General features: G+C 34.6%; 1 protein-coding gene across 1 annotated transcript in view; it reads right to left on the bottom strand.

Moving 5' to 3' along the window:
* Positions 1 to 25074, bottom strand: part of SCN9A (sodium voltage-gated channel alpha subunit 9) — a 150089-nt gene that overhangs the window by 81256 nt on the left and 43759 nt on the right. Inside the window, exon 2 of the mRNA XM_068544959.1 lies at positions 4597 to 4904. Coding sequence (XP_068401060.1) covers positions 4597 to 4854 — 258 coding nt within the window. The 5' untranslated portion in view covers positions 4855 to 4904. The remainder of the gene's footprint in view (positions 1 to 4596; positions 4905 to 25074) is intronic.

The raw sequence follows: 25074 nt of genomic DNA, 5'->3' as shown, positions 1-25074 counted from the left end.
ACACCCAAATCAGTAACAATAACTTGTGGCCACTGGAAATATTTTAAAATACAACTTCCTTCTTTCATTACATTGTATTTTATGCAAACCAAATAGAAACTAGCTATCCTTGATTTTTATCATATCACTTAGAGAATTTTAATACTTCTTGGCTATTGTCAGGTTTAGTAGCAAATGTTCCAAAATATGAGTTTTCAAAAATATTTTCATAAATTTAAGGAATATTAGAGTTGAAAGAATCCTACTACTCAGTATGATTTTCCTATTTTAGATGTTAATACCAATAACAGCTAAAATAAAAGAACATAAATTAAAGGACTTGCTTGCTACTATCCATGGCAATTTTTTGAAATAATATGAATAGAACCAAACATTTAAGAAATATGTTATGTAACCATTGCATAATGAATGACATTTTCCATGTCTCTGGTATTTAGTTGAAAAATTTGAAACCCAAAACAAACAAACAGCAATAACAACAAAACATTAAAACAACCGAAGGAATTGGCTTGGAAATCAGAAAGACCAAGCTCAAATCCTTGTCTTATTTTTCTGTGGTTGGCAAACAAATTCCTTGTGTTATCTAGAAGACACTGATTTGGTCTTTTTGTTGTTGATTATGAATTCTATATAAGTTTATAAGGGAGCTTCTGGTAATAAATATTTTTCACCAAATTGGAGATGTAACTAGGGGTAATCTTGCTTTTGTATGTGGCAGAGCCCCCGAGAAAACAAACAGAATCTATTATTTTCAGATGCCCTTTTATATTCCTGGTCCCTTTTACTATACCAGTTATGTCTAAACATAATTTACCATAAAGTTCACTTTTACATTGAAAATTAGTTTTAAAATTAATATCTCACCTTTGAGTACAACTATTGGTTTCTTATATCTCAATACACTGTGCTTTTTAAAATTCATTCAGCCATTATACTCTACAATTGTGCAGTGAGCAACTATGGCATAAGAGGCAATGAAAGGAATTTGAACATAAGTGAGGCATGAGTTTTGCATTCAAGGAGCTTCCTAGAAAAGTGATAAGAACACAATAACTCTAATACAAGGCAAGATGTGACAGGTAGCATACAGAGAAATACAAATGGCAGAGCATGAGAGTAAAGAGTGGGCATGGTCACATGTCTGTCAGAATAATCAGGGGACTTCATGAACCAGAGGTCATCTGAGCTAATGTGAAAATCATATTACTGCCCCAACTTGGCAAGATCAAGTTACCCTGTACTTGAAATTTAAAAAAAAGAACTGGTTTACTATTTTTAAATTCAGATTACCAATTTTTCATTTTCATTAAAAACTTCTTTAGGATTGTCTGGGTTTATAAACAACCAGGAGTTAATTACAGGTGGGAAAAATAGATATGCCTATGAAATTTTGGGTAGCAGAATAAGTCTCTTTAGCAAAGTCTAAAATCCTACTAGGAAATGCATAGATGTCAAGGTCTGAATAATTTTTTTTAATATTGCTCACTTATTTAATAATTTATTGAACATAAAATTAGAGAATTAAGGTACTTAAAGAGTATAAGCGTTGGAGCTGGACAGATAGGATTCTAAATACCTGATCTACCATTTCACAACTTGAGAGCTAGCACTTCAAGTCTGTGAAGCTTTTAAGTTCTGGTGTATTGTAAATTCTTAGTAAATGGTGGGAAGAGCTGCTGATATTTTGGGCAACTTATAAGGCACCAATGATATGAAGATAATAAGACATTGTACCTGTCCTCTTAATACTCACAGCAGAGGGTAATTGGTAATTTATTCTTTCTTAAAGACACAAACTTTCATCTATAATAAAGGCACTGCATAAAACTATTCAAAAGCACTTAATATATTCATCACACATGAAAATGAAGCCCTAATTTCTATCATTAGTTTATTAAGTGTCCTTTTTTTAACAAAGCATTGATAATTATACTCAAATATAAGTTAAAATCTGAACCCAGGTCAAATCAGGAGTCATTTAGATTTTTAATCCAAGCAGTGATTATAATGTAGCAGAAATAAGTTCTTGTCAATTAGTGTGAATAACCCGAAACATTAAGGAATCAATCCACACAGAAGTCAATCCTGAAGTTGCAAGTGGAAGTCAAAACTACTTTAATCAAGAATGATTGAAGGGCTAGGACATGGTACAAAAAGCTGATCATCTAAAGCTCGAAACCAAAAAAAAATAAAATAAAAAGACTCGGTAATCCCTGTGGGTATTTATTTATCTGTTAATAGAGGACCATGAAAAATAGATTACTTCATTTGACCTAGCTCTACCCAAGTATACTGATGCAGATGTGCATTAGTCTTTTAATGTGGTTGGCGTCATATTTGAAAGGAGCTGGGGCCAAGGTGAGGGATTGGAGTCCCACCCCTAAAGATTCTCCATTAAAGTTGTCTACCACATACCTAAAATGATTCCATTAGTTAATCCTCCATTCAAATACAAACATTTTCTCCTTACCTCCCAATTCACTTTAAGCCAATATTAGTTTATATCTCTGAATTGGGATTTATTTCAGAAAGATTCCTTTCCTCCTTCAGGGCTTCCTGGTTAAGTGACATCCAGGGCCCCTTGAGAAATGGGAAATGCAGGAGGTATCCATGAAGAGCCAGGCATTTTTCAGGATGAAGTAGTAAGTAAAATGAGAAAGTACTTTTTATATTGCCGGTTTCATTATTTACCCATGCATTCTTCCATTCATTTTTGTAAAGCTGTGAGCATGGTGATTGCTATACAACAGAAATTAAAATAAGAGATGCTATACAACAGAATATTTCAAATCAACTTGAACTAAAAAATTTGTGACAAAACTTACTAGCATGTAGCATTTTGTAAGTTACTTATTTTCCCCAGGTCCTTTGTTACTTCCTGTCTTACCAAGTTATAGTAAATATGTGTGCTAATTTGTATAAAAAGTCTAGTGCCTGACGCAGGGATCCTGGATACGTGTTAACATTCTTCCTTCCTGTGTCAGAATACTGATTGGTTAATTGGAATGCTGGGTAGTGTCTCAAAGGCTTCTCAGGTATTCTGCTTTCTCCTTCTGTGCTGTCAGCTTGCTGAGATGCTGGCTTTAATGTGAAGCAAAATATTACATATCGCTATTCATAGCAACTACCCCGAAGAAGATGTGTTTCTACCATCAAAATTAACTTCATCACATTTTCTATTTCTCAAGACATTTCAGTGCCCTTTATTTTATTTGCTAGATGTGTTATCAATAATCTCTTTTATTTACATCTTAAGTCAAAATAATTTTTTTTAATGGACTTTATCCTGCCTTTCTTGACCTCTTAAAGATAACTCTGCAGTTGCCATGCAGCAAAGCATTGTTGGAGAAAGTTATGGAACCTGCTGATCTAATCCTTTACTGTCACCTCTTTGTCAAGTTCAATCTGGTTGTATCTGCTACTGTCTCAGAAATGATTGTAATCCCCTTCTCATTTTCTTGGTAGAATAACCTTTATAGCAGTTGTTTCAAACTCTCCCATTTCCTTAATGCAATCAACACCTTCTCAGATCTGCTGCTCTCAAGATTGACTCTCAAAGGACAATTTCCACTCCTGTAGTAAGGAAAATATTGATATGATTTAACATGCATTTCCTCAGATGTGCCTACCTTTACTTCAACATATCAGGACTCAGATTCATCCTCCTATTTGCCCTTCAGGGCTCACACAGTAAGGCTTCACTCCATTTTTCTAATGCAAATACAAGCTGACCTGTGGTTTATCCCTTGTCTGTTAACATCAGCAACTAGCTACTTACTCGACCCTCTGTATTTTTCTCTGAGAATAATTTTTCTCCACTTTCAAACGTGCTACTTATACCCTACGTTGAAAAGGTTTTCAATTTATTCGTTGCCTCAAGTGACCATCTTTCTGGTGGAAATTTCTCAAATTTTTCAGCATGCATCGACTGCCACCCACTTCCTCTTTTTACTTGCTATCCACCACTATCTTGCTTTGATTTCCATCACCTAACACAAACTGCTTCCAAAAAGTTACCAACTCATCCTCCTTGTTCATTCCAATAGCCTTTCTCCAGCCTCAACTTTCTGGATAATTTTATGAGACACTCTCTTCCCTTTTTTTTTTTTTGAATAATGGAAAACTTTCTGATTTACAATGTCTTGCCTCTCTGACCATCTCCGGCTCTTTCTCTCCAACCCCCTAAATGAGTGACTCTCTAAATCCCATTATTAGTTGAGTGATTTTATATATTCCCATGGATTCAACTGTCACCTCCATGCAAATGCATTCTGGATGTATCCCCAGGTCTTACTTCTCAAACTGACAATTATTTTGTTCCTACCAGGATGCACTTATGTTATGTCCCAAAAGGCAGAACATTATACTGAACACTATTAAATTAAAAAAAATCAAAATAATATGCCAGTGACAGAACCAGTTTTGATGAAAAATTAGTAAAAGTACATATTCTGAAAGAGCCTACATATGTATTTAACTAAACATTTTTGTCATGATGTGGCTTTTCACTAAATTCTACTTAATCTCAATTTAAAATATCTTTCTGTACAAAAGAGGTAAACAGAGACCGCACCACTGCAGGCACAATAAACTCACTTTTTTGTCTGCATAGTAAGGGTCCAGGTCCTCCAGGGGCTCTGAAACCATGCCCTGAGGGATGTCCCCATAGATGAAGGGCAGCTTTTTGCCGGCTTCCAAGTCACTGCTTGGCTTTGGCCCTTCTTCGTCATCGTCTTTCTTTTCTTCTTTGGGTTCCTTTGTTTTTCCTTCAGCAATACGTTGTTCAATGAGGGCAAGAGACTGTTTTGTGAAGAAGACAAAGCTCTGAGGTCCTGGGGGAGGCAACATTGCCATCTTTTCATCCTGTATATTTTATTTCCCCTTCAGCTCCTTACATAAGAGGCCTAAGGAGAAACAAACAAAGCCTTAAGTGGTTGCCAGCCAGGGACAGCACTTTAAAAAAATAATAATAGTAATAATAAAACAGATTTTGGTTTCAACTACAAGAAGTACTGTGTTCACAGAACTATCATCATGTTGAATGAGCACTTATTAAGTGACTACTATGTACATGACTTATTTTCTATGCTGTCTAATGATCTTTATTTAAGAATTTGAACTTAACACTTCACAGATCTTAAGGTGACAACTTAATGAAAAATATGTTTAATTCCCTTTATTTTTCATCTGTACTTACTCTTAGTGCAATTCAATTCAACTTTCCTTGTTTAAAAATCTTTATGACAGTGCTTCTGATAGCACCACTCTCCAGGTTCCCTTCTTGCCTCTCTGGTCACCTGATCCTCTTCTGTCTGACATCTCATAATATACTCACACCCTCTGCTTCTCTTTCTTGAGGAAACTCATCTCTGTGAAGTGAGGTGGTGGAAGATTGTTTTACTCTATTTTACACATTTAGATTTTCTTACAATAAATACATATACCTTTATGAATCAGAAAAAAATATATTTCCATTTTGAATTAAAAACAATTTAGGCAAATGTTTCAGAAGAACAAAGAAGATAAAAGGAATTTGGGAAAGGTTTGGGATAGATTCAATTTAAAAAGTAAAAAAAAAACCACTATACTAGGCATTCAAATTATGACTTCCCTAATTAACTTACATGTGTAAGTAAATTGGGACACACCAACTTCTAGTATGTCAACCCACTGTGAACAACTTGAAAGGTTGTATATTAAGTGATATCATGACACACAGAGGGAGGACAAGCTAAGAGAAGCCATGGTCTGTTCTTTTATTTTCCAATGCGAAACATAAAAATTAAGCAAATCACAATAGTGACAACACAGGTTATACAGATTCAGAAAAAGTCGTGAAAAGAAGCTGAAACTAATTATTCTTTTACAGATTTCTCCTATTCCCATGTCAAACAAAATTTACTTCAATTATGTTTAGAGCAAAATGGATGACTTTTCCCCTTAGTCATTTGGGCAAGGTAAAAGAATAACCCTTATCAGAAATCTATGTATTTTTTTTAAGGTGGAAAACCAGTTTAAAAACAACAGAAAATCATTTTGCAATGTAAAATTATAAAAAGGCTTATAATGCAAATTTAGCTTTTCTGGAAAATGCATTTTTATGTTTTTATCACATAATTGAGTCTGGTTTTCGCCATGGTATGTCTCATCATATTTCTTTTTAAATCTGCTAACCCATATTCATTTAAAATGTTTTTACCAAAGAGTTAATCTGGGCATGTTCCTATATCAGATATTTAAAGCTGTGAGAGTAAGGAGAAAACACAGTTTTTGTCATTAAGGACCTTACATTCTAAAAAGGAATACCAATCATATCAAATCATACAGCAAAGACAAGCCTGGTTTGGCCATACTACAGGAGAATACAATCAGCTTAAATAACTCACAGCCTTCTTTTGTACCCTGATGTAGACACAGAGATAGAGATATAGGCATGCGCCAGGAGAGAGGGTACCATAGGTAACAGGAAGTGGCGAGTTCCTGCGATTTAAGTACAAAATTTCTAACATTTCTGACATAAATTGCAGGACTCTTTTAGGAGCCTCTCCAAACGTGGAGAACTCAAAACGTCTTATAAATAGTAGATATATAGCAATAGTTCATGGGAGAGAATTTGCTGAAAGCCATGCAATGGCATATTTGGAAATAAGAACACATCTCTACCTATGGATTCAGAATTATGGAATTTTATAATTATGACAAAGAAGAGCAAAGTCAGTTCACTCTGCTGGCCACAAGCAGCTAAAATTATTACTTTTGAACAAAATTCGGACAGTTAATTGACTATGCGTCTGCTGGTTTGCCCTGGGTTTTAAAGTATTTGACTAAGATTATTTATTCTGTTATTTCTATAAATTCAAACCAGTAAAAAGAGACATATATTTTGATGGAAACGAAAGTTGAGATGAGTTTCGAAGAATGTAATGAAAAATAAGGGACACTTCATGTGTACATTCAAAAGCAGGATAGAGTGACTCATGAAAGAATGAATCGTGACTCAGAATTCCACTACTTGGTAAGTACTCAATAGAATTGAAAACATGTCCCCGCCAAACTTGTACCTGAACGTTCATAGCAGCATTATTCTTAATAGCCAAAAAGTGGAAACAATCCAAATGTCCGTCAACTGACAAAATGGGGCGTATCCACACAACGGAATACGACAATAAAAATAAATAAAATACAGATACATGTTACAACATGGATGAACTCTGAAAACCCCATGAAGGTGGCCAGACCCAAAAGGTCACATACTGGATGATTCCATCTGTATGAAATGTCCAGAACAGGCATACCCTCAGAGACAAAAAGTACATTGCTATTGCCAGAGGCTGGGGGGAGCGGGTAGTGAGGAGAGACCATTAATGGTTATGGGGTTAATGGTTAATAGGAATGAAGTTTCTCGGGGAGGTGATAAAAAGTTCTAAAATTAGATAATGGCAATGATTGCACAACTCTATGAATACGCTATAAACCACTGAATTTACACTTTAAAGGATGATTTTTATGGTATGTGAGCTACACCTCAATAAAATTATTATAAAAGCTTTCTAAGAAAATTGAATCATGAAATCTGTGAAAATTGCCCTGAGCTGAGAAGAGAGGTTTAGGAAAATGGAAACAAATGCACATACTCAACACCAATCACTGTATAAGTCTCTGTAGTCTCAGTATAAACATGGGATTGCTCTCGGTGTAAGATTAATTCAGGAGAAGCTAAGGTTTAGTTCTAGCACTTGAAGGCCAAGCCTGGTACAGGTTTTAAAACTGTGGTCACAAATCAATCTAAGAAACAAGGCGGTGAGTGTAGTTGCCACTTGGGCTTAGGAGATTCCTCAACACTTTTGGAAATCACAAAGGCGAGGAGGGGTTACTTGTGTCAACTGACTTTCAGTGTACACATACATGGCCTCCTGCGGGAAGAGATGGCTGAAGAACTGGTATTTTTGTACATCTTACATTCGAATGAAGGTGTCACCTCTTTCAAGAATTATTTGACAGAAATCCAGGTAAGTAGATGTCATGAACTCAGATGTCCAGTCACCAGCTCCACTCTTTCAATATTCCTATTCTCTTTTTCCCTCTTTTTCTTCTCCTTGCTCATGCACATTCTCAATATACAGTTTCTGAATCACTAAAGTATATGGAAATAGCAGGGATGGTGGGTGATTCAAGTCAGTGGTACCACTGGGACATATCTTCCTCAGGCTAAATTGAAGGAAGACACTAAGCACCTGCTTAACATCAGGGCCTTGAAAAGTTAAGTTGAAGAGATTCCGGTCAGATTCCATAATCATCCTCTAGTTTGGAGGGTAGAGGGGAAATCACTGCCTCCTGTCTGTATGATGGGAAAAATAATGTATACCAAATTTTGAGGGTAATTTTGCAATATCTATCAAAAGCCTCAAATATGTTGATTCATTTTTATGGCCAAATAACCTCCCTTCTAGGAATGTAACCAAAAGCAATAATCTCAGATGTCCTCAAACATTTATGAAGATGTTTACTGCAATGTTTTTATAATATTGAAAATTGTAATCAATCCAAAAGTCTAACAGTCAGGGTTTCATTAAATGAAAATAAACATACAATGAAAAACTGAGTGGCATTTAAAGAGTGCTTTTAAAGACTATTTATTATAAAGGATAATAATTAATAGAATACAGGGTACATGTACACAAACATATATTTATATTCATCTTAATTTTTAAAAATGTACAGAAAGAAACTCTGAAATTAAATACACTATATATTTAATGAAGGTCATTCCTAGCTGAGGGATTATGAGTTATTTTTATTAATTTATTTATACTTATTTTTCAAATTTTACGAATAAAAATGTCATGCTTTTTTATCCAAAAAAAGGTACTTTAAATAGAAGCACTTAAATTTATTTGACCTGATTTAATATATTTAATGAAATCAGCCACTGTTTATTCTTTCCATGTTTAGTTTACAAGTTTGGAAATTACCATGTTTCCACTTATTAATATCACCATGACTGCATCTTCTTCAGAGTAAGATCACAATAGTGCACATGAAGACAATATTTTTGTGTTCTCATGACTATTTTGCCAACCTACCATTAATCTCATAATAGAAAATACTTAACTTCTGAAAATAAAAACTGAAGGTATTATCCTTGTACCTAGGATTTCTTACAATTATAATAGGTATGAAAATACTTATTCTGAACTCTTATTTTCTAGCTATTACCTATGTATGTATGCATTTCTCTCTCTCTCTCTCTCTCTATCATCTACCTATTTTTATCTCATACATCTTTCCAGTCAAAGAAATGTCAGCTTCCAGTTCATGACAATGGTCTTGACCCATGTGTTTACCACCCCTTGGCCTCCAAATTCCCATTGCACTGAAAACAAAGATGCACAGTAGGGAACAGTTTCATGACATCACTGAACACCAAAAAAGACACTAAACAGTTTTCACAAATCTGAAGAAGAGATAGCAGATGGGGTTACCCCAGTGAAGAGATCAGAGCAGAAGACGCAGCCTAAAACACTCATCTGAGAATGTCAGAACAGAGAAAGAAATACTTCTTCCCAGCACAGAAGTCATAGAGTTGGCACACAGGGCAAGTATGTTAGAAAACAAGTTGACTAACCCAAGGATTATCGATTTAACAACTTGCAGGTCACATTTCTCACTACTCCCTCTATATTCAAGTATAAAGCAGCAGAATTTATCCCCAGGCTAAAACCAAAAAGTTACTCTCTGAACGAATTGAGATAAGACCCCTAGGGTGTCCATTTCCATTTTAGCTGAAAGCAGAGTGGAGACTGGGGAAAGGTGGACTCTTCTTCTTGCCCATACATCCTAAAAGGAAGCCAGCCTATCAACACGCCAGACACATACAGAGAGCTTGCTGTCATCCCTCTCTTTCAAGGCAGTATTTGTTTGGGAAACAGGCCTACATAAAGGCAGAAGAAATCCTGACCAACAACAGCATAGCTTTTCATTTATAACTATTAATAGATAATTAAGGATAAATTGGTAATCAAAGACTACCAAACATAAAACTGAAGGACTAAGATGAACAGACCAAACTCCTAACTCTAGAAGAAAGGAAAAAGCAAACAGGGGAATATTGAGTTTAAAATTAGTATTCCCAGAGAAATCTGAGAGGATAGAGAATCTATTACAGAAAAGAATAGGCTACAAAAAAAAAAAAAAGAGGTATCAAAACAACAAAAGTTCCTGATAATTAGAGGCATGATGGTCAAAATAAAAATTTCAATAGAATGTTTGCTGAAAAGAACTAGAAGCCAGAATTTTAGTTACCTTTCAAGGGTACTTTATCAGGAAGGGGCATAAGTGAGCATTCTAAGGTGTGGAAATGTTCTGTATCTTGATCTGTGTGATGGTCGCATGGGTATGTACATATGTAAAAATTAATGGAGTTCTATACTTTGGATTTGTGTCAAAAAATTCCCCTAAAAAGTAGTGCAAAAGAGCAAAGGAAAGCTCAAAATAAAATTCAGGAGATATAGAATAATCCAGGGAGTCCCAACATCAGTCTCATTTGAGCTTCCAAAAGAGGGAGCAGCAAATGGAAAAGAGAAAATAATAATTAAGAAAAGATAGAAGAAAATTAATCAAGAGTCATCAGGCTGAATATACAAAAGAGTTTCAATTAAAAAGGTAGATTCTAGTGAAAATTTAGAATTCCAACAAGAAAGACAAGATTTTGAAAAAAATCCATATATTAGATCCATTGTTTTTATCTCTTTAGGGTAAATTGGAGACAATCTGAAATTTATTTTATTAATATCTTCCTTTCAAGGGACCAATGTGTCACACTGCAAACTCCCACAGGGTAAGGAATGTCTCTTCTACTTTCTTTGCTTAGATGAATACAGAAAGCTTTATTAGGTGCCACCTATGGTTGGCTTGCTGAATGTATGATTTCCAATGGTATCAATTTTCATTGACTCTCACACCAATTCTTCCATAACTAGGTATGGATACTGGCATCATGTTAAACAATATCAAGAACCCATATTATAAAATTAATGAGTCTTATTCCCTACTGTTTTCTTAAATACTACTATTTTAAAAGCTCTTTTCACTTAGGTAACAGTAAAAAGGCGGCTAAGGACTTCCCTGGTGGCGCAGTGGTTAAGAGTCCGCCTGCCAATGCAAGGGACATGGATTCGATCCCTGGTCCAGGAAGATCCCACATGCTGCAGAGCAGCTAAGCCCGCGAGCCACAACTACTGAGCCTGCGCTCTAGAGCCCATGCGCCACAACTACTGAGCCCGCGCTCTAGAGCCCATGCGCCACAACTACTGAGCCCGCGTGCCACAACTACTGAAGCCCGTGCGCCTAGAGCCCGTGCTCCACAACAAGAGAAGCCGCCTCAATGAGAAGCCCACACGCCACAACGAAGAGTAGCCCCCTCTCGACGCAGCGAGAGAGCCCGCACACAGCAACAAAGACCCAATGCAGCCAAAAAAAAAAAAAAAAAAAAAAAAAAAGGCAGCTAAGTGTCATTTTTCCCTATTGCTGCCAAAAAATGTATGTCAGAATGAAGGTATACTCTGTTTTGGTTCCCAACGTGGGTGTATAAAAGAATCATCTGCATAACTTAAAAAACTACAGCTGCCAGGGCTTATCCAAGTAATGCTGAAATAAAATTTTTGAGGGAGGGTTTAAGTTTATCTACTTTAAAAAAGCATAAAATATTGATGTAACTCCCCTTTTAAGAACCATTTTTAAAGCAACAAATGCACTAAATCAAAAACATCAGATGAATACATATAAATTAATGACCAGGTTTTATTATTGAATAAGAGAAAACAAATGCAATTAAAAGCACACAAAAGTTTTTGGATTTTGTTTTATTTGAAGAGTATGTAGTAGGAATGTAAAATATGAAAGTTTAAAGTCTCCATTTTAAAATTGAAAAGATTAACATAAATTCCATTCAATAAAAACAACATATTTTTTGAACTCTGAATCTATATTATGCTCAGTTAAAGAAAGAAGATTTGGAATGAGGGGGAAACAGGAGGACATGAAAAAGGTTGAAAGAGAGAAGGAAGATGATAAACAAACTAAACAGGAAAGGAGAGTGTAATAGGGGGAAAGGGAGAGGGTCTAACAAAAATACCCTAGGTCCCTTAGCTCCCTTCCAGCTACAAAGTCCAAGACAATAAAAAAAAAACAAAGCAAGTTCTTCACCATATTAATTTTTATTTTTAATTCTCAACATTTTAAGCATCATTCATGTCATATTACTCATATTACTTCATCTCTATTAAGCCTGGAACCCCAAATATCAAATTATTATGTTGTACATCTGAAATTAATATAATGTTATATGTCAATTATTCCTCAATTAAAAAAAGCTGATCGTTCAACTTTTAGGAATAAATGACAACACTGCAAAAAAAGAAGACAAAGATATTAAAAGAAACATGTTTATCAGCTTAAGAACTAAAGGTATGTATTAATTTATGAATGCTAAATATTTAGCAATGTACACACTTCAAAAAAATTTTTTTCACTTTACATAAGTTTCTCCAGTTTCTCTTCAAATTTGAGTTCCTGCAAGACATTGAAAATATGGCTCAATTTCCAAAAATGTAAAATGGACAAAATCCTTCATAATATATATCATGAAGTGCACTTGTATTCAACACAGAAAAACTCAAACTGGTTTCAGTAGCTCACAGATCAGTCATCATCTTGACCTTTCCCATCACAATCCATGTTCCACATTTTATAGCTATTGACGCTTTACAGATGACAAGTTCTCTAAGCCTCAGTTTCCTAGTTTGAAAATGGGGTTAATAATCACTGCCTCCAAGAGTGGTTAGGGTTGGCATGGTTAAGTGTATATAAAGTGTTTAGGAGAGTTTTACACATAGTAACCATAAATGGTGCCGTTAATATTATTAACTTGTCTCATCTTTCCATTTGAATTCCTTGCTTTGGTCATTTACATCATACATTTGTAATTAAGATCTACTAATTACAATAAACTTGAGGATATTTCAATTTATAGAAACTTATTAGCCTTTTAAACAAGAAACATAGTTCACATATATGTATAACACAAGCAGAGATTTGATTTAGAGACATGATTCAAGTGCAAGTTCAAGAGCCAGAAATCCTAGAGTTTGAATCCTGGGTTTACTAGTTACTAGCTATGTGATCTTGTATATCCAAGTTATGCAACCTATCTGAGCCTAAAAGACACTGAAGCATTTACAATAGAACCAGTTACTTTGTAAAACATAATGTTAAACACCACAAATATCCCTAGAATGAATCTTCATTGCTCAGAGATTTAGATTGCTGCTGAGTTTCCTTTAAGTAAATTCCCATTATTTTGCCTTTGTTGCCGTGAACTTTATATCAACATTTGTGAGATAATTTTTTTTTTTTTAATTTTTATTTATTTATTTATTTATTTATGGCTGTGTTGGATCTTCATTTCTGTGCGAGGGCTTTCTCTAGCTGCGGCAAGCGGGGTCCACTCCTCACCGCGGTGCGCGGGCCTCTCACCGTCGCGGCCTCTCTTGTTGCGGAGCACAGGCTCCAGACGCGCAGGCTCAGTAGTTGTGGCTCACGGGCCTAGTTGCTCCGCGGCATGTGGGATCTTCCCAGACCAGGGCTCGAACCCGTGTCCCCTGCATTGGCAGGCAGATTCTTAACCACTGAGCCACCAGGGAAGCCCCAAAAATTGTATTCTTGTAGTCATGTATCAGCAGCAGCCATGACAAAGCTGCTTTGAGGGATTCCTTTAGTCCTCAGGGTCCTATGAAGCCCCTCACATAGGGATAATCTCTGAGAGTGAGATGGGTGTGGGTTCCCTTAGATGTTTACACTCCAAACTGAGAATCTCCCAGAAATCAGTGAAGTGAACCCCAACACCAGTTTTTACTTAAATGTGGAAAAGGGAAAAAATGTGGTCTGTGCCCGTTATCTTATTCTGGTAAAGGTCTCAGTGGCCTCTGTTACCTTAGCCCCACAGCAGGTGCCTAATACTAGAACTCTAAATGGCAGTTCCCAATTGATTTATTAATGCCAGAGTGTCAACTCTATTGTGGTTCAGGTAGGATATGTGTATATCATGTCCAAATAACTTTGTAATAAGAAATGGGCTTTTGTAATGATTATCAGCATACTTTGTCTTACCCATGTAATATATATTTAAAAATAGAATTATTCTCTTAAAATATTTCCTATGGAATTACTTTAGCAGCTAGTTTCATTTGACAAGTTTCAACATTTCTTGTAGAAATCAGGTAATATTTGAATTTCTTATTTCTTTGTGATTAGACAATTAAAGATATGATATTTCCTCATTTCAAGGAGCAGAAGAATAATTACATGTTTATAATTCTATAATAAACTAAACTCAGGCTCTGTTTTATATTCCATCACTGAGTCTCTTACCTATAGCTAACTTGAATTTATATAAAATTAAAATAGGTCCAATAAACCATTCTGAAGTTCTGCCAAAATCTGAATCAACTTTGGTCAAATCTAAATTATTTAAGACAGTGGACAAATGTAAAAATAAGTAAAATAGGATGTTATATTGATCTCACTGTTGTCAAATGAAAAATTGCTTTGAAAATGTCACTTGTCTGGAAACAGATAGTGATATTTTCTCACAGGTAAAATTTTAGCTGGAGTACCATTCATTTTTAAAGCCTTCTCAAGGCACCGGGGAATCCATATACAAGCATTTTAAAGGGCAATTTAAAATAAATCATACCTCACATCAACAGTGATAACTCATGTTGATGATATGTTCTCTTGATATATGATGAGAATGGTGCTTTACTTGTATAGTCGTCCTCCCCAAAATTCAAAACTTTGATCCTAATCATGAGAAAAACATCAGAAAACCCCAAGTCAGGGACATTCTACAAAATACCTGACCAGTACTCCTTCAAATCATCAAAGTTATCAAAAACAAGGAAAGTCTGAGGAACTGTGACAGCCTATAGATGTCTAAGGAGACACGATGGCTAAGTGTAATCCTGGTATCCTGGGCTGGATCTTGGATGAGAAAAAAAGACAGTGGGGAAAACCTAGGGCAATCTGAGTAAAGTATTATTACTTAATAATAATAATGTATCATTATGGTTTCATTAATTGCAACATATATACCATAAAAATGTAAATTGTTATTAATAGGGGAAACTGGGTATGGAGTACATGGGAACTCTCTGTACTACCTGCATAATTTTTCCATAAATCTAAAACAATTCCAAGATAAAAAGTTCATTTAAAAAAAAAGAGACATCACAGGTATAAAATTACACTAATATTATGTAAAGTTAACAATGTATCAGTAATTTTATTTTATCAAGTAAATACATTGCCATTATTTAGAATGTACCTAAGTGATAATAGACCTACAAAACTGAGCTACTTTAAATAAATGGGTTATAATTAATACATAAAAATAATTTGCATAGTAAAAAATAGCATCGCTTTGATAAACAGGAGATCCATTAGAAATGCTGAACAATTTTTAAGTTATTATGCTTCGGAGGGTAATTTTTATAAATGTGCCCTCTTGGGTAAGGAATAAGCTTACAACTTATAAACATAGAACTAGACTGGAGTCACAATGTCTGAGTCCTAATTATACTTGAGATCATTATGACTAAGTAGGCTAAAAAATTCATCTATAAGGGATTCATGTGTGTTTTCTTTTAGAATAAGGGTAATTTAGCTCACTCGGTAGTGTTAAGCATACCAAGTATTTTTTAAGTTGTTAAATTAATGCATTATTATATGCCTGTCATGATTATGCAGTTAAGCTATAAAAGGCTCTCTTTTGGTTTCTGTATTACTTTAGAAACTGTGGGGTAACACTGCAATGAAGGAAATCTATCTGACTCAGAAATTCTCATTTTACTGACTTCTAAACACCTGATAATAGTCAGGGATACACTTAATTAACCATTTCTTATAACCAAAGTCCTCTGTTGCCACCATAGCATTTTAAAACCCTCACCTATGTTCAGTGGCATCCCCTTTACAATTTTTCTACTCATAAAATCTAAAATCCCATGATAAAAGAGAAAGTCATCATCCGGAGATGGGAGAAGCAACCTTTAGTTCCAGCATGAACTGTTATGATATAAGCTCTCTTTCATCAGAACTACAAAACTTCAGATGAGTCTGGAAGCTCTGCTCTACATCTTGGCACCAAAGGAAACACCTGGATCCTTCCTATACCCAGCTGCAGTACATGAGAGGAATACCTAGATCATACAAATCCTATCTGTCAACGACAAGGAAGATGAAGCTGAAACTCTCAAAGATAAGAGGAAGTGTACGTTAATCATCCAGTAGCTCTACTATTTAGATAAGAAAGTGAAAGCTGCTGGAGGACTGAATCTGGAGAGTATAGGGAAAAAAACAGTAACTAAACCAGGTTTGAGTCCATTGCTGGCTGCTCCCTGAATTGTAATTAGAAGGCCTCTCAATAGTCGTTCATTTTGCTGATACGTGAACACCTGATAACATCACTGGAGGAAGGCAATAGACAGATATGCCCTGGCTGTACAAATTTTGTTCCATTCTTGGCAGGATGACCATGGCATTTATGTTGCGAAGAAAGATTTTTTGTCAAGAATGAATGCTACATCACATCAGACACCAAGACATAAATTGGGACTGTTCTGGGCAAACTTCGATATATGCTTATCTTACTTTTGAGACATCCTAGAAGTTACCAAAAAGGACCTAAGATCCTTACAAGGCATTCCTTTGTAATATTTTCCTTTTTATGGGAGCATATAAGACTAACTGTCTTGATCATTATTTGTCTAGGTGTACCACAGCTACTGTGTGCTTTGCTGAAAGACAGACGTTATGGCTGCACAGCAGTACCAAAATAAACATAGGCAGAACTTAAATCTTAAATTCGTAAGATTTAATCATAATGACATTCCTACTCTTTGGAAATCCTACACCTTGCTTAAATGGCATCCCAGGGAGTCTTCCAGCCTGGGACCTCAGATAACTGAAGATTCCCAGCTTCAGGTGCAGGCTGGAAGCACCATGGGTTATATTCAAATACTGCTTGGCATTGCATTTAATATGCAATAAAAGGTCTATAAAACCCCTTGACTAATCTTTTAATTTGCTGTCTTGATATATCTGTCTAATTTTGATCAAAATAAATACATAATTTTAGCTCTAATTTGGGCAGACCCTCTAACACTTCCTGAGTATCAGTTTATCATTTTTGAAAATTGTACAAATTTTCAAATTGTCAATTGTTCTACCTCTGATGCTTTATCTTACCCTTTGCCATATCACGGTTCAGTAAAACCAGTGGTTGTAATCCATTATGTTTAGGGATTTAGGTGATGGCCATATTATTTGTTTCGTTACCTGAAATTTAAAAATTAACCAAAATTTTTTCACTTAAGTAGGCAGTAAGGAGACTAGAATTAAGACAGCCTTTATGAATCTATATGCAATCCTCTATTTCCTCAATTTGTTTTTAACTTTATATAATTTCTTACAATGTCATCAGTAGTCACTAAATATAGTACACTTTATCATTTAATTGCCTATCTTCATTGTGGATTTATCCTGTGCATATCCTAGTCATTCCTCATGTCTAGCCGGTACTAAGGAGCCTTCCCTTACAAGATGGGTTAGATGAACTAATACGTGTCATCATTGAACTATAGCCCATAAATATATAGCTTCACTTGACTGATTGTTAGAATTAGGTGTCTCTAGCAATCTCTAAGATTATGTGATCCTAGAGAGCAGTGTATCCTTAGCCTGTAATTGTGCTTAGAACAAAGTAGACCTGCCACTTGGTTTTGTAGTCTCGTGGTCACTGACGATCCAGAACATTAGAAGGTGTAAAAAATATCCTTCTAGAGTGAGCAGTTCTGTGTTTTTACCCCATTGCTGGTTGAATGGTTTGTTTAGTTTGGAGGAATTCACGGAACTGTATATTTAGGGTATATGTATTTTTCTGTAAGTATATTGTACTTCATGCAAAGTTTAAAAAGATGAATGCGAAATTTAAAAACTTTTTTCAGAAAACACAAACTGAGAGAATTCATCACCATACGAAAATATACATTAAACATTAAAGGAAGTTTCTAGGCAGAGGGAAAAGATCCTAAGGGAAGAAGAGTGGAAATACAGAGAGAAATGAAGAACATCGGAATGGGTATGTGTCTGTGTATATAAAAGGAAAAACTGACTCTACAAAAATGAATGACTATACAAAGCAATAAGAGTTCTATATCATGGATTTTAAGACTATGTAGAATAAAATGCATGAATGAATTCCAGTTTATATATTTTCTTGAATCCATCATTATATATACAAACTAGATTTCCTTTAATCTTATTTAATTTTTACTTATTTCAGCCTGTAACATTTGAGTTTTATTATTAAGGTAATTGTTCTCAGGTTTCAAAAAAAGAAGATGGAATTTTTTTCTCTGTTGTGTAGAAAACACTGTCCATGAAGCCCCTTAGTGTATACTGTTGTATAAATACTACTATTTTCAAAGTAGCCTTATTTTGAAAGAGCCTTCAATAACTGAAAATTAGAAAATGAATCTTAAATGACCAGCCATCAGTTAAATTATTTTCAACATTATTATTTGTATTAAAATTTATTTTTAAGTGTCATCACAATAAACTGTCAGCAGAATTAACAGGATGTGCTTTGGGGATTTTTCTTTATTAAGCTACAAAAGACTAAAGCAAGAAGACCTAAATATTGGTCTTCTTGACCAATTCAAGGAATTCAAGAAGACCTGAATTCCTTATTGTTCAAATTATTAAGACAAACTGAAGGCAATCCTGATTTTAAGATCACCTCCCAATAGTTTATACAAATAATAATTGTTACATGTGTGAAATCATATGATGTTAATATTCCTTTAATATGTCCATTCCATTTTACTTACTGTTCAACAAATATTTTTAAACTGATTACTAAGTGTCAGACACAATGCCAGGTTCTGGGGACACAAATACAAAATAGGCGGCCTTGGTCCTTGTCCTCTGGGACCTACAGTCTACTGGGGAATATGGGAAAGCAAACAATTGCAATCCACCTATCATATGAAAGTAATGAGAATATATGGAAAAGGCACCTGACCTGGACTCTGGAAGGAAGATTTTGGTCAAGGAGGGAAGATGAGTAGAGGTTGGGTGGTCTGTACTATGACTTGTATCCCCGATAAGTCCTCTGCCTTGGCACTCTTTATTCGTAAGATTGTTAAGTGCCTGCTATGGTCCAGGAGCTGTCTTTGTCTTTTTTTAAGTTTGTCCCTAGCCTGATCGTCTTCTCCACACTCAGCTTTTCTAAACAATAAAAATCATCTCTGGTTTTGTCCTTCCATGGACTCCGAAATGTATAACTTCATAAGCTCTTTAGATTCTATTCCTGGATTTATCTAATCTCAGGCTATTCTAATTTAAATTTTTTAAAAGTTTGCACAAAGCTTGTAAAGATTAAATCATAATTTAGCTGTATTGTGGATAATATCAACCATCACTGCATTCCATAGATTTTTTGTTTTAACCTCAGGTTTGGAGAGTTAATCTCCCCAGATCATGCCCATCATCACCACTGGCCATGCAAAGCCTCTCTTTATTATTATTTTTTTCTTTTTTCAGCCCGGTATGCCAGTCCTGTTTACTCCAGCCCCTTCCCATTCCTATTCTCATCCATACGCAACCATCCTAATGGGTTTACTGTGCATCTTTGTGTTATGTTTTCTTAAAAATTGAATATTACCTTGGATGCATGTATCTTAAATTTTTATAAATTTTGTGTTATACACCTTATTCCGTTTCTATTTTCTTTAAACTAAGCACTATGATTATAAGATCCATCCGTGTTACAATAAGTACATCTAATATGTGCTTCTAACTACTTCTAATATTCCAATGTATATTATCAGACATTTTACCTGTCTGCTCTCTTAGTGAGAACACCTGGGTGCCATCTAGGGCCCCCTACCTCTCTGGGGACCCAGAGACAGATCCAGGTTATTTAAGCCTGTAGCCTACACAATTCTTTAGCAGGAGGATTGAGGGAAAAAATGCAAATTACAAATACAAATTAGATACAGAAATTAAATGTATTTCCATTTAGAAAAAACTAACCAATACCACAAACACCATAAATTCCAAAATTTAATGAATTAACTCCCTAGTACACCTTTTTTAATACTTCTCCTCCATTTTTGGCTTCATTCTCATTGACCATCTCTACACAGGGTAACAATTTTGTAATGAGGGAAATAGAGGCAATTTAGTCTTTCCTTTAGTATAACTAATTGGAATGTGTCTTGGTAATGGCATGTACATTTTTAGTATTACTGTTAAATTTGGGAAAACCTCCATCAAGTTCCTTTCATACATGAGCTCTAAGATACCAGAGCATTTGAGTGTCCTTGTTCAACGGCTAATTTTATATACTCTGAATTGACAACACTCATTAACCACTTTGTCATCAATGTCCTCAATGTAGTGATACACAATGAATATCATGTTATCTCACGTGTTTGGGTATTTCATGGCCAACCGGCAAGAAATTTAAGTATTTTTTCCCCAACATATTTATATGATTCACTTTTCTTTAACTGGATTATCAAACAATCCAAGAGCCTATTTAATACTTCTATTAGAAATTCACCTCTTCCTTTTAGTGAAATACTGTTTCTTACTTTTGCTTCTGATATGACAAAATGCTTTGCTATATTTCATTGTTCAATGTTAATATAATGATTTCCTTGCTTTTTACAATTTTTGTTTCATATTCCACTAATTTTATATCTAAATTTTCTCTCAGTACTTTAATACAAAAAGTTAAAGATGAAAAAGAAAGTGCCTTTCATATATATACCTATATTATATATATTTAATGTGTAACTTTTAACTTAGAGTATTCTTATGTATCTATCTAAATTGCAATTAAACTGTCATATTTGAGCTTTATTGTGTTTGTGGATAAATATCTTGTACCTCATTTGTAATTGGGTTTCTCAAGAAACCCAAAATATATATTAAGGATATATTTTGCAATATATATTAAGGATATATTTTGCAATATATATTTTTCATTGTATCTATTTCATGTAGTTGGGGAAGCTTTATATTAGGCAGAGTAAATAAAAGAAAATTCCAAGTTGGCATCTGTGTTTAAAATATGCCATCTATGAAATGTGACCAGTAAAAAAAAAAAACCAAAACGTGTAACTGTTGAAAAATACCAAAGTAATCACGATTTCAGTTACTGGGAAGCTTCTCTGGCAAGATTAAAGAGCTGAACATGGCACCTATTCTATATATTTAGTGTTTTTATAAGAGTGTGTGTGATAAATATACATGGAAGTAACTGTAAACCCCATAAATAAACTCAAATGAAATGTATCTCCAACTCAACTCCTCTTTGCTACAAACCAGATATGGTCATGGCTACTCCAACACTAGTTGATAGGAGGGAAAATCATGGTAATATCGATAGTTAAAATATCTTACTTTTGTAAATCTTACCAAAATAGGTAACATGTGAAAACATTGCTAAAGCTCCTCCTAGCTTAAACTTTATTATTTCCTCAGTAAACTCACTTCTCTCACCACCACAAAATAACATTGTCATGAACAACTTTGTATGTGTCCCTTTATGGAGCTGTGTAAGAATTCTTTGGCAATGCTCCCGAGGTAGGGAGCATAATTGTTGGGTCCTAGGGTACATACATACTTAATTGGACTAAGTAATGCCAAGTTCCTCTCCAGAATGGCTGCACTTTTCTATTCTCCCACCAGAGAAGGTTCTACATCTCTACATCCACACCAACATATGGCATTATTCAGTTTTTTAACTTTTATCAGGCTAAGAGATGAAAAACCTATCACTTTTTAAACTGAGTTAGCATGGCTCTGGTCTATAATGATGTTGAGCATCTCTTTGTATGCCTACTCACTTTCTGGGTTTCTTACGTGAATTCTTTGTTCTTATCCTTTTTCCAATTTTTCTATTATGATTGTTGTCTTTTATTGGTTGATTAGCAGGTGTTCCCGTATATACTAGACTGTAATACCTCAGTTTCAGAATTGCAAGTATCTTTTATTCTATCATTAACTTTTTCAGTGGTATCTTTTCTTCATTGAACAGGTATCTTTAATTGGCCTTATTTTAATGTTCTGAAAGTCTTGCTTCATATAGGCTTCTTCACCTCTCCTCCCACAAAGATTTCTTATAGTATGTTTTCATCCATATTGAGACATGTCCTCTCCTTTTCTCTCTACTTGAGGTTAACTTACCTATACATGATCGTTTAGTCTTTTACTTTATCAATTTCTCCAAAAAGCCAATTGACACATTGAATAATTTATGAAGGATTTATACCTTTATAATATTTGTCTTCCCATCTGAAGAGGTTAGATAATTTTATATGTCCCTTATTAGAGTTTAAATTTTTCTACATAAGGATTTGTATATCACTACTTAAATTAATGAATTAATTCTAGGCACCGTCTACTTTTATGCTGCTATTGTAAATGAGGTACTATTTTAAAAACACATAAATTCTAGTTGGTAATTGCTACTGATTGGACTTTATATCCTGTGATCTTTAATTTTCATTTCTAATAGTTTGTCAATTATATTTTCTGAATAGATGATCATATCTTCTGGAAATAATGACAATTTTTTCTCCTTTTACTTCTTTTTCTTTTCTTGGAGCACCAATATAGAGTATGAATAACCACTTTATGTCAGATACCGCATAAGATCTGGGAATTCAGTGATAAAAGAGACAAAATGCCATGCCCTCAACTTTAACTGCTTCTTTTTAATATAGCTTACTTTTAGTGCATTACCTTTCACACTTATGTTATCTCTTCATAATATACTACTTCATAGTTCACTTATCAAATTAGAGAATAGGCATAGTTGGGTATAAATCACTTGGGAATTCTCTGAACTATAGAATGATAAATTCACAAATTAGAAAAGCACCACAAATTATCTATTACCTTGGGGAGGAGGGACATCCATTGCCACCAGATGACTTAAACTCAAATGTAAAATGATACTTTATTTAATCGTTATACTACTTGAGGTAAAATGCCTTCCTTTGCTTCAAGTATATAAGGTATATCCATTCTAACCATTCAGTCACTCAATGTCTGATTGCACATACCTGATCAATCTTGCATAATCAGATATTAATCTGCTTCATTTTTAAACCCCAAAGCAAATTATAGGTGTGTCTATGCATATGTGTGTACATGTATATATATTTATATTTATATCCAGAAGCCAATCTTCCTTCTTAACTGGGGTGAACAAGGATCTCCCCTTGGGAGTAGTGGTGATGGAACTCGAGCCCTACCTCTTGCTGTGGAAATCTAAGGTGAATTATCCTTCCTTTCTACTCTTTTTTTTTTTTTTTTTTTTTCTACTCTTGTTAGTATGGCAAGGCCGCATCTCCTAAGCTAATCCAAATGGATTAACTTTCCCTTTACTTGGGTCCTGGAATGAGTGAAGCCAAAATGAAGGAAGGTCTAGTTGGAATTCCTTTGTGCTGGAGTCTTTGTGCAACTACAGTAGAGTCCAATTCCAGCAGAATCATCCAGCAGTTCCGTCCTGGCCAGATGAGTCTGCCAGACAGCCTCTAGCCCTCCCACTGGTCTGCTCATTTCCCCAGCCAGGTCATCCAGATACCCAAAGCCTTCCAGTGACTGTGTGAGGATCCAGAATCTTTCAATAAATCTCCCTTTGGCTTGAGATAGCCAACGCTTATTTCTCTTGCTGTCAACCAATATTCTTATTTAATAAGGGAAAATTACTTCTTACTCACTGTGTGGAAACTAGGTTATGATAAGAACAGGCTAATTTTAGACAGGGCAGTTTTGCTAAGTGATTAAAATACTTCAAAATTAAATTTTCTTTTAAAGTTACATTTTTAATACATTTCAAAATAAAATATTTGTAGTTTTTCATCCTCAGGAAAGTCTGGGACATACAGGAATATTGTGATTATGAGAAATATAAAGACTAATAATCAAGTAATTTAAATAATCATAAGAATGCTATATTATTTGATCTTGGCCTAAATTAGTGGTTCTCTCAACAGGGCAATTCTTCCCTACTCAACTCTCAGATAGGGTTCTCAGAGTTAGGAAATAAAAAATCACAACATTCAGTTAAATTTAAATTATTTCTAATTGCCTATGCACATTTTGAGATAAATAAAACATATACACAGAGCATACTTATTCTAAAACTTCATTCATTGTTTATCGGAAATAAATTATCAGTATCTAAACTACATATATATCTTTCCTGAATATCTGATGATTTGGCTTTCATTAACAGCTCCTTGTTTTGCAGAATTTTCTCATAAAATTTCTTGCAGTTAGAGTCTATGTTCCATTTCCACTGTAACATATCTGCCATAGTGGTCACATCCACTTGTTTCATTCTTTTGTCCACTGAACATTCATTAATGAGAAAACATGGTCAATATTAGCCTTACAAGCTGGGATACTGAACACATATGTATATAAAGTTAGAAACAGCAAGGCTCAGAGTTGTTATCTTTCATGACATAACTTGCTTTTGTATTTTTCAGGACTAAGTTGTATCTCTTGATCTACAACTTTTTAAAATGTTGCCTACTGACAAACAAGAGCAATGTCGTGAATTTTTATTCTCTTCTTTGACTACACATGATTCCAATTATTCCCATTCTGGAAGAGTATTTAGCAGTATTCATATACAAGAATCAAATTCTTCAACAGGTAGAATCCATTTCAAAATACAGTCATGAAAACTGTTGTAAAAATCATTCACTTCTAATGGATTTTTTTCCCCATGTGTTCCTAAGTAATGTTGTCCCTTTTAAAAACAGCCTTGGCATTTAATGAATAACATTTTCACTCATTTTTTTCATTCAATAAGTTCTTTAAAGCAGTGGAGTACTTCAATAATACTTTCTACTCTTCTTTCAAACAGCATAATCCTACTGTAAAGAGAAATTGAAAACCATAAACAGGAAATACGTAGGCTTCACA

The sequence above is a fragment of the Eschrichtius robustus genome, chromosome 5, assembly GCF_028021215.1.
Source record: "Eschrichtius robustus isolate mEscRob2 chromosome 5, mEscRob2.pri, whole genome shotgun sequence".
Lineage (NCBI taxonomy): Eukaryota > Metazoa > Chordata > Mammalia > Artiodactyla > Eschrichtiidae > Eschrichtius > Eschrichtius robustus.
This window is presented reverse-complemented; position numbering and strand designations above follow the sequence as displayed.